Consider the following 12,579-nt stretch of genomic DNA (forward strand, 5'->3'; position numbering starts at 1 on the left):
GGTATATTATTATGTTAAGGCAAATTCTTTTATAACGCCACTAATTTCTTTAACGCAATCGATCTTGTGGAGACTATATGCAGTTTGCGGTAAATCATAGTCAAGTCAACACACTGACACACTTACAGCTGTTGTTGCCTGTTGGGCTGCAGTTTGCCATGTTATGATTTGAGCATATTGTTTTATGCTATAAGCAGTACCTGTGAGGGTTTCTGGACAATATTTGTCATTGTTTTGGGTTGTTAGTTGATTTCCAATAATACATATATGCATACATTTGCATAAAGGAAGCACATTTGCCCACTCCCATGTTGATAAGACAGTATTAAATACTTGACAAATCTCCCTTTAAGGTACAATTTGAACAGATAAAAAATGTGATTAATTTGTGATTAATCGCAATGAAATATTTTAATTGATTGACAGCCCTTCGATTCTCATTTTACTTTTACTTATGTGATTTTCCTTTTTAATACATACATTTTTAATGAGCATTGTTGAACAGAGCCTGAGACCCAAGATTTTCATTCCCAATGACTGCGTGCTGTAGTTGTTGTGCATATGATGAATAAAGACACTTGAAACTTGAACGTGAAACTTGTCTACTTGTGAACCCATTTAGCAATAGACTTTTTGGAACCTTTTTTTGTTAGAATATTTTTTGAAATGTTCTTGAGATTCACAAAAAAAGCTAATATTACAATAAAGTCTTGGGAAAAAAAATATTTTTGTGTCCTGGGGTTTATCTTATCTTGTTAATAAACTACTAAATAACACACAGGCTTATCACCATAAATAATAACATGTCTTTTGGGGTTTGTGCTGTCCTGCATAAATTTGGGCTGCAGTTTATGATTATTATCAGTTAATGTGCCAATCATTTTCTCGATTAATTGTGCCCACCTGAATTTTACACTTCACAAATAACTTTTTTTTTTGCCCGTGCTCTATCATCTGGGTTCATGCCGGTATGTTCTATTATTTCCGATAACACGTGAACGTCTCATCATCTCCTATTGAATGGTTTTCCCTTGTGCCCAATATGGCCGACATCCCTGGCTCAGATTTAGGACTCAATCCACCATCTGGCTCAGTACCAAACAAATAAAACCATTCTCATTTTTGTCACTCAATCAAATCATGTAAAAATATTTTTTAAATTGTAGAATTTAGACATGTTGTATTGTGCTCTTTAACCTTTGAACCTTATTTGCAATGTGCAGGCATCTGGCGCCCTCTAGGTTGTATGAAAGGATGAATGGGTCTACATATTTATATTAAAATTAAATATTGCAGTCAACACATGACGTATGATTGCCTATTTAACTTCCTGTCTGACCTATAACATTTCCAAAGGTAAATAGAGTGGGCCTGGGTATATTTTATTATATGAATCAAATATAAAGCTAGGATAAAGCTGTTTTTGAGAGGGGAGGGCCATGTTGAGATTGCATGTTAAACATCTTGTATGAGCAAAAACAAGGACTTCAGTACTACAACACTACAGGTTCAATAAGTAGGAGATGTTTTAAAGATTCAGTCTGAAGTGATTTGCTGACCCCTACTGACTCTGACTGCACTGTGCCAGGCGACTCGGCTAGTGTCCCCCGGGATTGACGTCTCCAAAGAGGCCCCCGTGGGAAACCAGATGTTGGCTACTAAACACACACATACTAAACACACAGACAACACAGGCCTACAACACAGTTCTGACTGTATTTCACGGTCTTCTTCGGTAAATGGAACTCGCTCAGGTGTCATGTTAGATTATTTTATCATATATAAATTTGTATCACAGATATGTATTGTCTATAAAAATGTATTTCTATAAAATCAACAATAAAGATTCATGCTCAAATATTATGTTTGTCCGAAGTTTACAGGCTAATAAAGCATCTATAACTGATAATTTTATTATTTGATATATCCTTTGAGGGGTATTGTGGCAGGAAGTGTGAGCTAGTGGAGTCAGTGGTTCCCAATCTGAGGGTAGAGACCTCTCCAAGGTGCCACGAGATAAATCTGAGGGGTAACAAGATTATGGAAGATTCAAAATGCCACAATAAAAACAAATCAGATGGAGCTACAATACGAGTTGTCATGTATGTATTTTCTTGCTATAGGCCTATATGCATTTAGTCATTCATTCATTCAGTCATATCACTGAATGAAAAACCCATGTATATAAGCATATGGTATAGCTCAAATCAAGCAATCTGATTGGTTCATAGCCGTGATACAATATCCACATACCACTGCTATGACGTCTAATTCCTTTGTACTTTCAGTATCACTCTGCGTCTGAGAAAAAAAACATTAAACCAATGGGTTGTCATGGTTGCTTAGCAGCACGGCAGCACGGCGCAGGTTACAGATATAAATGCTGCCTTCAAATGAAACTCGGGCGCACATGTGAAGTCATTTACACAATATGCTTGGCATTCAAGTGGTTAAGTTGTAAAGAACACTGTTGCTAAGCAACGACAATATTAACATTTCTGTCAGCGTCTAGAAGCCACAGAGGCTGACAATTTAGCAAGCTAGCAAGTGGGAAACATAATGCAGGAAATGTAAAGGCATAATGAAATATTATATGACTAAAATTACAATATATTCACTTATCATGCACCGAGAAATGCACTTCCAAGGCCTCCGCCATTTCTGCAAACGTCAACATAAACGTCACAACTTGAGAACTCTGAGCTTTCAGAAACGTTCTACTTACAAGGTCGTTAATACCACAAGACGGGGGACGTTCACGTGGACTCTTTTCGAGAGGGTAAACACAACCCATTTGAAGGCACCAATCGTAACAAGGTTAGCTGTTAAAACCTGCTACAAAATGGACACATTTAAGGATAACTTCTATGGAGGAGTGGATTTCCCCCCCAAAAAATCCACTTGTTAACGGCATGCAGCGCTACGTAAAGACGAGGTTCCACAATGTTGCCCAGAATATGCAAGCAAGCAGGAACGCAGTAGAAATACAATAACCACCCTATCAAGCACCACGACTCAGAAACTTAACTTTCATAAACTTGATAACTGTTTTATGAAAGCAATAGCTGTTTAAACACATTACTGTATTTCACTTTGTTTCTTTGGTTGATTTGCTTTCATTTGGGCATTTTGAATCTTCAATACAAGATGATAAATGAGACAGGAAAGAAAAAAGTGTCTGGTCCTACTACACAATTTTATAGCCTATTCATTTTTTCTGACTTTTCTCCAATAATTGCTTTTTTCTTGTGAAATACTGATAGCGTCACCTCTTCAGGTCTCTTTAATGAAACATAACTGAGATGTATAGAAGAGGAAAATGTCTCTGGTGGAGTTGCTCACAACTCAGACAGCCAACCTGCAACAAGGGGTCGCAGCACTGCTTCATTTTAATGGTCAACAACCAAAAAGGGTGGGAACCACCGTCCTTTATGAACCCATAATAAATCCTCATTATGCAATGAAATAAACAGGACTGTCTTTCACCAAAGAAATTCTAAATCGACTAACACTTGATGTTGTCAATTTAAGCGACAGATCTGTGAAAGTGAGTTTCTCCACAAACAATCACACAAAAGCACCACTTTAAATCTTGTGTTTACCAGAAATGTGCTCATAAGTTTCTTGGAAATAAGTCATTCAGCATGAAAAAAAAAGTGTAAAAGAGGGGCGGCAGTAGCTCAGTCAATGAGTGACAATAAAAAAGTTGATTTACGTTGACTTACATAATGGATGGATGGACATAGATAGATGGATGGATGATAGATAGATAGACAGATGGATGGATGGATAGATAGATAGATAGATAGATAGATAGATAGATAGATCAATCTACTTTATTGATCCCAATTTGGGAAATTATTGGAATTTGTATGGATGGACATAGATAGATGGATAGATGATGAGAGAGATATATAGATAGATAGATACAGTAGATAGATAGAGAGAGAGACAGAGAGAGAGAGAGAGAGAGATAGATAGATAGATCAATCTACTTTATTGATCCCAATTTGCAAAATTATTGAAATTTGTATTTGTTTTTATTTATTTAATAAACAATTCATCATTTAATTAATTTAATTATTTTTTTGTTTCAATTCAATTCAATTCATTTAATCAATTAATCTTTATTTGTAAATAAATTCCAATGAAAACATCTTGTTGGGTGAGTGAGGATGAGGAGAAAGCATTAAGCAGTTCTGCTGCAACAGTTTCTGGTTGTGGTTGTTGAATGTGAGAGCATACTGACTGACTGACTCATCTTCTTCTTCCTCTGTGATGATGATGATGATTGAACCTCGTGTGTTTCTCTTCTCGTCCTCATGATGGCGCCGTTTGCTCAGCTTACTCGATCTGCATCTCCACCTGCTGCTATAACAGGCCTAATGTTGGGAGTCTGCTCCATTTCCAACATATGGGCTTTAAGTTGGAAGAAGAAGAGTTGTGGAGAGAGAGGCCCCCTCCGGCAGACACCGGCTCTCTGTTCGTCATATTGCGTCAGAGTAAACAAAACGCTGACGTGAATCTCTCTCTCTCTCTCTCGCTCCTCTTCTCTTTGGCAAACTCTTCAACTGGTTGGTGGGCTATATAGGTGTGATTCAGTGTTGTGCAGAGAGATAAATGAAAAGGTGCAGTGACCTCGAGTCGGTGATTAAAACAAGGACTACCAGATTAGACTCTTCCACCCTCCAAATTAAAAGTCTCATAACTTCTTGCATCCTACACACTCTGCTGCAAGCCATCAATTTATATATATATATATGCCATGTAATATTAATGTCACAGTTATTTTATTTGACTGTGTAATTAGCAAATAATAAGTTAAAGAGCATAAAGAGCTTATTGCCAAAAATGTGCCAAATGAGGCTTTTATCATGATGGAGAGAATTAGGCCCTATTGCTTGCTGTTTAATGCCACATTCATATAGCTATACAAGCTTTTGATCCACTTTTTTGTCGTTTTAACGTATCATTATGACGATGCAGACAATTTGAGAACAATGTTGGGTGAAATGAGTGGCTCGTTTTTTTAAAGCCACGTAGGCTGATAGCTCTCTGAACCGGCATCCTGCGTCACCGGCTTCAAATCAGATTACTGTGCGTCGTTTATTCTAACAATCTAACAGATATACCGAGGCCTCAGCCTCACTGTCACTGCGACGCCATTAGAGCCTCCTTCTTCCGCCATATCCACAGGACAATTATTGGAAATGATTAGAAAGAAAGACTGTAAATACAGAAAGCTGCAATTTGAGAGGATTGGTTTCAGCACTGGACAGCTCCGGACTCCCCAGAGGCCTTGAACTTGATCCTCCTCATCCATCCATCTATCCATCCATCCCAGGTTCAGTCATCATCACAGAGGAAGAAGAAGATGAGTCAGACAGTATACTCTCACATCCAACAACCACAACCAGAAACTGTTGCAGCAGAACTATAATTAATGCTTTCTCCTCATCCTCACTCACCCAATAAGATATATATATTTTATTTACAAATATATATTAATTGATGAAATTAATTAAATTAAAACAAAAAAAGAATGAAATTAATTCAATGATTAATTGTTTATTAAATAAATAAAAACAAATACAAATTTAAATAATTTCCCAAATAGGGATCAATCTATCTATCTATCTATCCATCCATCTATCCATCCATCCGTCTGTCTATCTATCCATCCATCATCTATCCATCTATCTGTCCATCCATACAAATTTCAATAATTTCCCAAATTGGGATCAATAAAGTACATCTATCTATCTATCTATCTATCTATCCATCCATCCATCCACACCCAATCCATCCAGTCACACGAAACCACCACCAGCAGCATCGATGATCATTTCCCAGCTCTGTCATAATCATAAAAGCCTAATTGGACTTATTGATGACGCTGGGAAATAACCCTCTTCGCGGTCTCTTGGTGTGGGACAAATTGATTCATGCGTAAAAGTTCATGTGTGCATTCATTCATGCGCATTTCTGTTTTTTTCTGTTTTTGTTTTAAAAGGAAAAGAAAAGTTTGGAAGTAAACTTCCATCTTAGGAGGAGGGAGGTGGTGGTGGAGGGTGACGGATGCATCGATGAGGAAGGAACTGTACTTTTTTATTCCGGGAGGCAAACTTGATGACGTCTATAGCATCCTTAATGTGACATATCGGAGGGAGGGAGGGGAGGAGGGGAGGATGGGAGGGTTGAGATACAAATGGATAAAAATCCAAGGCAATCACAGCACAGGACTAAAGTTTAGAGCAGCGATATGCAGACAGGGACAGAACACACAGCGCACTTTCCCTAAGACTTTCCATCCGCTGCTCTGCCTGTGCGACTGGTCCAGAAGTGTGTCTGAAAGTGAGATAGAGGCTGCACGGAGGGGAACATAAAGGAGGCGACGGACGGAGGCGCTTCAGCCAGGAAAAAAGAAGTGCTGTGAGAAAGAAAACCGTCTCTCTCTCTTTCCTTCTCTCTCTCTCTTTCTCACACACACACACACACACACACACACAGTCAGCCGCGCCCGGATCACATCCTACATCCTCCCTGCTGCTCCTCTGCTATAGGTATGTGCTTTATCTGTGCGGATTGTCTTTAAAACTGGAGAAAAAAAATTCCATTCATGGAGATAAAGTAATGGAATTCTTTTTTTTTTCCTGCACTGCATGGATCTGCTGTTTTTTTGTTTTTTTTAATTACTTTGGCTGCATGCAAAAGGATTCAGTATCAGTTAAACTTTTAAACCAAAATGGGATGATATAAAACAGACTTTTTCTTTCTGGTTTGGATGCTGTGTTTGTATATTATATATATATATATATATATTCGATCCAGCTGTGTAGTTTGTGATGAAGTGAGAAGTATAGCGCAGCATGTGACAGAACAAAGAGCGAGCATGTTTGTTTCTATATAGGAGTGACTAACCTGTTTGTTTTTTTTTCTTTCATTTTCTATTTCTAACAGCATGGCCAGTTCGAGTAAAGCGACTTTAATCTTGCTCGTCTACGGAATCCTAATGCACTACAGCGTCTTCTGCACGCCTATCGGACTAAGTTACCCTAAGATTAGGTAGGTGTATACGAGCTTTATATGAGTCTTTATAACATTGTTTTATCTGTGTTGATGCTAAACACCTTTTATTTTTTGTTTAATTATGATATTGCATTGTGATTCATGATAAGTCTTATTTGTTTTTGATTTGGGCACTTTTTATTTCGAATAAGTGTGCGTAATTACGCACAAAACTATATGCGCGCAATTTTAAAATCAAGAGAGGAAATTTCAACGTACGCAAATGCAAAGTCCTGTGTGGGAAAACGACAATGGAAAATTGCGTCGAGGTATCTGTCCGCTGGGACGGTTCACAGAAGTCCTCTTATTAAAAATGAGAGTGCAGTCAATGCATTGATAGCCCTTGGGATGACGGTGGACTGGCGTCACCAAGGAGAGGCGAGGCAACACGAATAGCAGAGCTCCATCACTTTAACATTTATTCTTTTCTTTTTTTTCCCCCCTCTCTGTGAAAAGCATATCCATAACTTGGGCGTGGTTTTCATTCATTCTAATATTTTTCTGCTAATTGCGACATTCTTTTATTTTAATAATAATAATAAAAAAAAAAAAAATTGGCTCCACGCCTCCACTATAATGTGATCATCTTCACACCCCATTGTTTCGATTCTTAAATAATTTATGAGGCTGGCTTTGAGAGCACCAAGAATTAAAAACAGATTGAAAAAATAATCTATTTAAAGAAAGAAAAAAAATACATTAATTTTTTTTTTTTTGGTGGGTGAAATTTAAATAATTCGTTTTCTGGTTTTATTTCAAAAAACACCTTCAGATATATGTTTTCCTCCCTCGTCTTGTGATGCATTTAACCTCCCAGTGAGTGCATGCTTTTTTAGAAACGGATGCAGACATTTTGGCATTCTTTCACTGCTGCATCCCACTTGTGCACACAGATCCCATTTGGTGATGAATACTCTCCCTTTTTTTTCTTTTTTTTCTTGCAGACTTGAAAACGACGCCTTCGATGAGGATGGGAATTCATTATCCGACCTGGGTTTCGATAGCGATCAGATTGCTATACGAAGCCCTCCATCCCTAAACGACGACGCGTACACTCTCTACTACCCGCCAGAGATAAAGAGGTAAACGTCTCGACAGCTCCATCACAGCTCCATCTTTAATGACTTCTTCTTCTTCTTTGCGATAATGTTTGCTTGCTTTGTTTTTTTCCCAGAGTTTCTCATGTTATTTGTTCAATGTTATTTTCATACCGAGTAGCCTAAAATGTTGGTTCCAAAATACTGTTAATAATAATAATAATAATCCAGATAAGGCGGAAGGATATAGCCTCCTATTTGCCAGCACCTGATGTGATATTGGACCTTTGGGTGTGGGTGGGTTGGGGACATTTTAGGCTACTTCTGATCATTTTGTCTGCGCTTTTTTTTTTAGTCACTGACGATCTATGTGTTTTGGCGTTTTTATCTATCATCTCAGACCAGAAAGGCATGCTGAGGAAGAATTAGATAGAGCCTTGAGGGAGATCCTGGGTCAGTTAACTGCGAGACATTATCTGCATTCTCTGATGACAATTCGTGCAGGGTAAGGGCATTTCTTATAAGCGTTATGACCTGCAGTCATCATCATTTTATCATTTTTTTTTAATGTTTAATAAGTCCAGGCTGCTGCATCACTTGTCTCTCATTTTATTTTATGTTTTCATTCCTTTTTTAAATATTTCTTTATAAAAGACATTTTGTGTTTTTGTTGTGTGCGTTGCACTGCGTTCATTTAAGAATGAGGGTCAGTCGATTTCTATATGTGATTAATCCATAAATTGATTTCATGAATAAAAAAAAAAATGCGTCAGAATATGCAATGAGCTGCAAATTAATAATTTATAACTCTTACAAAACGCTTAAAATCAATGCTTTTTTTACACTGTCTTGCTTTTTTTTTTATAAAAGAAGAAAAAATAGGATTAAAGGCCCAAAAATGAATTATTAATGATTATAGGCAACAAGAATATGAATTTAAAAAAAAAAAGAGTAGAAACGTGTAGAAAGGCTTTAACTAACGTTATTTTTTGTTTTTTGTTTTTTTTCAGTGAAGACAACAGCATGGAGGAAGAGTCAGAGCCCCTATCCAAAAGACACTCAGATGGGATCTTCACCGACAGCTACAGCCGCTATAGAAAGCAGATGGCCGTGCAGAAATACCTGGCAGCGGTGCTGGGGAGAAGGTACAGACAGAGAGTTAGGAACAAAGGACGCCGGCTTGCCTATTTGTAGCGTCTTTAACGCGCCCAAACTGCCCTCCCTCCTGTGTATATACACCCAGTCGTTAAATCAAAGTCATTCAGATATATCTGACCAACCAGTGGATTGCGCCTGTGTTCTTTCAACATGTATTTATGTATGAAGTAAAGCCATTAAAATGAATATTTTAATAATAATATCGTTTTTTTTTCTTTTTGTACAAAAGCACTTGATACCCGCACAGTTGTGGACCAATATTTTATTTTCATGTTTAAGATGTTGAAAAAAAAACAAAACAAAAAAATGACAAAAAAAAAGAAGAAGAAGAAATTAGAAAAAAATAAAAAATAATAATTGTGCACCTTCAAACATTATGCGCTTGAAATCTTTAAAGGTCATCTACATATGCAGAAAAATAAAATAGATTCTAAAAAGACAATCAAAGTATTGAATGTTATACTTATTTTTGTAACTATTTTTTTAGTGGTGTTTTGTTTTCCGAAACAGGCCCAAAGAAGCAGTGAGCATGCTATGTGAGAGGCATAACTATGGCTAAAATGATAGATGTTGCCCTTGTCCTTTACCCTCCTCTTCCTCCTCCTCCTCCTCCTTCTCCTCCTCCTCCTTAATGGGAGCTCTGTATACAGCTTGCTGCCCCTCCAGGGGAATCCACATGGCTTTTGTTGAACAGCCTCACATTTGATGGAAAAACTGATTGACTTACACGGCCATTCATGTAACTGGTGGTAAAATCTGACCCTCTTTTTAACCAGAAATTTAATTGCAGGCTTTTGCAAAGGGCGTTATTGCCTTTACTAGAGATAAAGGAGGCACTCAAGTTAACAGTATGCGGCAAACACTGCCTGCTCACTCGCCTCAAAGTCATTCACTGTAGGGAGATCAAACCGTGCTCGATAGGACTGTGTTTAAAGAATGTTCCATATGTGTGTGTATTATGTACAGTATAGGAATTAACACAGTGCACATATTCATCTCAATGTTGTCAGTCAACAGATTATATTTGGAAGAATGTGCTTCAACTGTTGATTGTATATTTGGGCAGCAAAACTACAAAATATCCAGAATTGGACCCAGAACATGTAAAAGATGCAAGGAAATGACGCATTTGTTTTGTGAGCAGAGGAAAGGTAGCATCTGAGTTAGGAATATTTAACTCTTGTTTCTTATTTATTGGTGCATGTGGAAACTGATACCTTGCTGATTTTGCTTAGAAACTGCATGCCATCGTGTGCTTTTTGTTGGATTGTGCTATTTGGGAGGTGGGCAGCACCCCTCAGATGTGTTGGAAATGTGAACAAGGAGGGCTAGAGGTGGTAGAAACTGGTACTGCACTGACTTGTTGAATCTTTACCTCCCCTGCTGCTGTCATTGTGGATATCATAAGTCAAGAAGACACTGGACCACCCCCCACCCCCTCCAATCCCCTCTATTTGCTGATTGTCCTGGTAGCGTTTTTTTGAAAAAAAAAAGATTATTTTGCTTCTAGCTCGCCGTGCTAAATAGTTGATTTGACAGTGCTGTGATTCATTGTTGAGACGAAGCTGATCCGTGTTAGATGTCTGCCGAGGTTTGTGCAGTGAGGATGTGATAAAGAGATGGTGAGAGAGAGAGAGAGAGGTGTGCATGGAGAGGAAGACAAAGAGACAATGTGTGTGAGAAGTTACATAAGAAGCCTGAGCGAGGTTGTCACACCTGGATACAGGAAGAGGCGAAAGCGCCGCCACCACCTCTTCTTCACCTGCCAAAGTGACATCAGGGTCAATGAGTCTGATGGAAAAACATCAGATGTTGAATTCCCTTCACTTTGGCATCAGCAGTGAGTGAAGCTGGAGGCCACTCTTGAATGGAGGTGAATGAAATCCAGCCCTCCAAGCAGAGGGATCTTCTTCCCACTGACTTTTTATTAGGGAGACATCTTATGTATTTATTCAAGATTATGCAAAATGCAGCTTTATGCACCTCTGCATCCCAATCAGTTAGCCTGTGTTCCCCCCATGGAAACTATCAATACACTTCAATTCGGCTTATACAGGCTTTGTGTGAATGTGTGCGGATGTGTAGATGTTTGCATTATTGGTTGTGTTTGAGTGCATTTAATGTGTGTGAATGAGCGACTGAACGTGAAGGTGGAAACAGCTTTTGGCTTTGGTGCCTTGCTTCGACGTGAGACTATATATAAAAAAAAAAAAAGAACTACAAAAAAAAAAGAAATTCGCCACAAGTGAGAGATGGCAAATTTTAGTGGCCCTACAATGCTGCAGTCCATTAGCTTACATTGAAACTTCCTTTGACTCTGTTTAATCGCTGAGCTTAGTCTGCCCCGAGAGTAGTAGTAGTAGAATTAGGCTTTCTTTTAAAGCATGGCCAATGATTTATGGAGTATAAAAATATATATATATAAAAGAAAAGAATGTATATGTTGATGGAGCAGGCGATGTGTGTGTGTGTGTGTGTGTGTGGGCATGAGTGTGGGGTGTTCAGTGTCTGTGAGAGTTGTGGACAATGACCAGTGGTTGTTACTGTTGATTATGGGGTGTTGTTGATTATTTTGATATCAGTCAGTAATTTATTAATCAGATAAACAAGCCCCGCCATATTATTTACGACTCTGTGCATCACTATTTAGAATAAAAGGGTTTCAGAAACATGATATTGAGATGGTAGGAAATGCCTGTTGTTGATATTTCTGAAAGCGCCAAACGCCTTACTTCAATGTTTAATCTCTTATCTATCTGATGTGTTTTAAAAGTGAACCTTAGTACCAAGTGGCATCGTTATACACACAGGAGTCCTTATATGGGGTTTTACGTTTCTCAATGTTATGGAAGTGTTGTAAGATTTGTATGAATAAATTTTTGTAAACAACAACATTTTCTAATGAATGTCTAATCTTTGAAATACATAATTATTTTAAGAAGATACATCATGTGCTGTGACACAAAGAAACGGTAGAGAGAGAGAGGCAGTCGAAGCCTCGTTCACACATCAATCTTGTGTTTGCAACTTACATCCGAATAAATTCACCTCTAAAAGTTGAGTTGACATGATCCCCGAGGGCCACAGAGCAGAGATCTCTATCCTGAAACAAACACAAAAGTCACATTGACAGAAAATAAAGTGAAACATCCTCCAGCAACCATAGCAACAACTCTGCTCTTCTCTAGTGGGTTGTGTCGACCTGAAGTCCTATCAGGTTAAATTTATCTCTCCGAAGCCAAGATCAACAGGAATGAAACAGAAAATGAGACACTTGAAGCACCGGTGCATTGTGCAGAGTTGGTCTAAACGTATC

The 12,579-nt window shown here is 38.1% G+C and overlaps 1 protein-coding gene across 2 annotated transcripts; it reads left to right on the top strand.

Annotated features, from left to right (window-relative positions):
- Window positions 1-6,215: 6,215 nt before the first annotated feature.
- Window positions 6,216-12,155, top strand: adcyap1b (adenylate cyclase activating polypeptide 1b). 2 transcript variants are annotated; one of them, XM_037788528.1, is made up of 5 exons: window positions 6,216-6,563; window positions 6,961-7,065; window positions 8,013-8,150; window positions 8,506-8,610; window positions 9,116-12,155. In XM_037788528.1, exons 2-5 carry the CDS (start codon window positions 6,962-6,964, stop codon window positions 9,297-9,299), a joined length of 531 nt encoding a protein of 176 aa, XP_037644456.1. In that variant the 5' UTR covers window positions 6,216-6,563; window position 6,961; the 3' UTR covers window positions 9,300-12,155. The 2 variants fall into 2 exon arrangements, with proteins under 2 accessions (XP_037644456.1, XP_037644457.1); XM_037788529.1 differs by lacking the exon at window positions 8,506-8,610 and having other exon boundaries at window positions 6,217-6,563.
- The last annotated feature ends 424 nt before the right edge of the window (window positions 12,156-12,579 follow it).

The sequence above is a fragment of the Sebastes umbrosus genome, chromosome 12 (assembly GCF_015220745.1).
Source record: "Sebastes umbrosus isolate fSebUmb1 chromosome 12, fSebUmb1.pri, whole genome shotgun sequence".
Lineage (NCBI taxonomy): Eukaryota > Metazoa > Chordata > Actinopteri > Perciformes > Sebastidae > Sebastes > Sebastes umbrosus.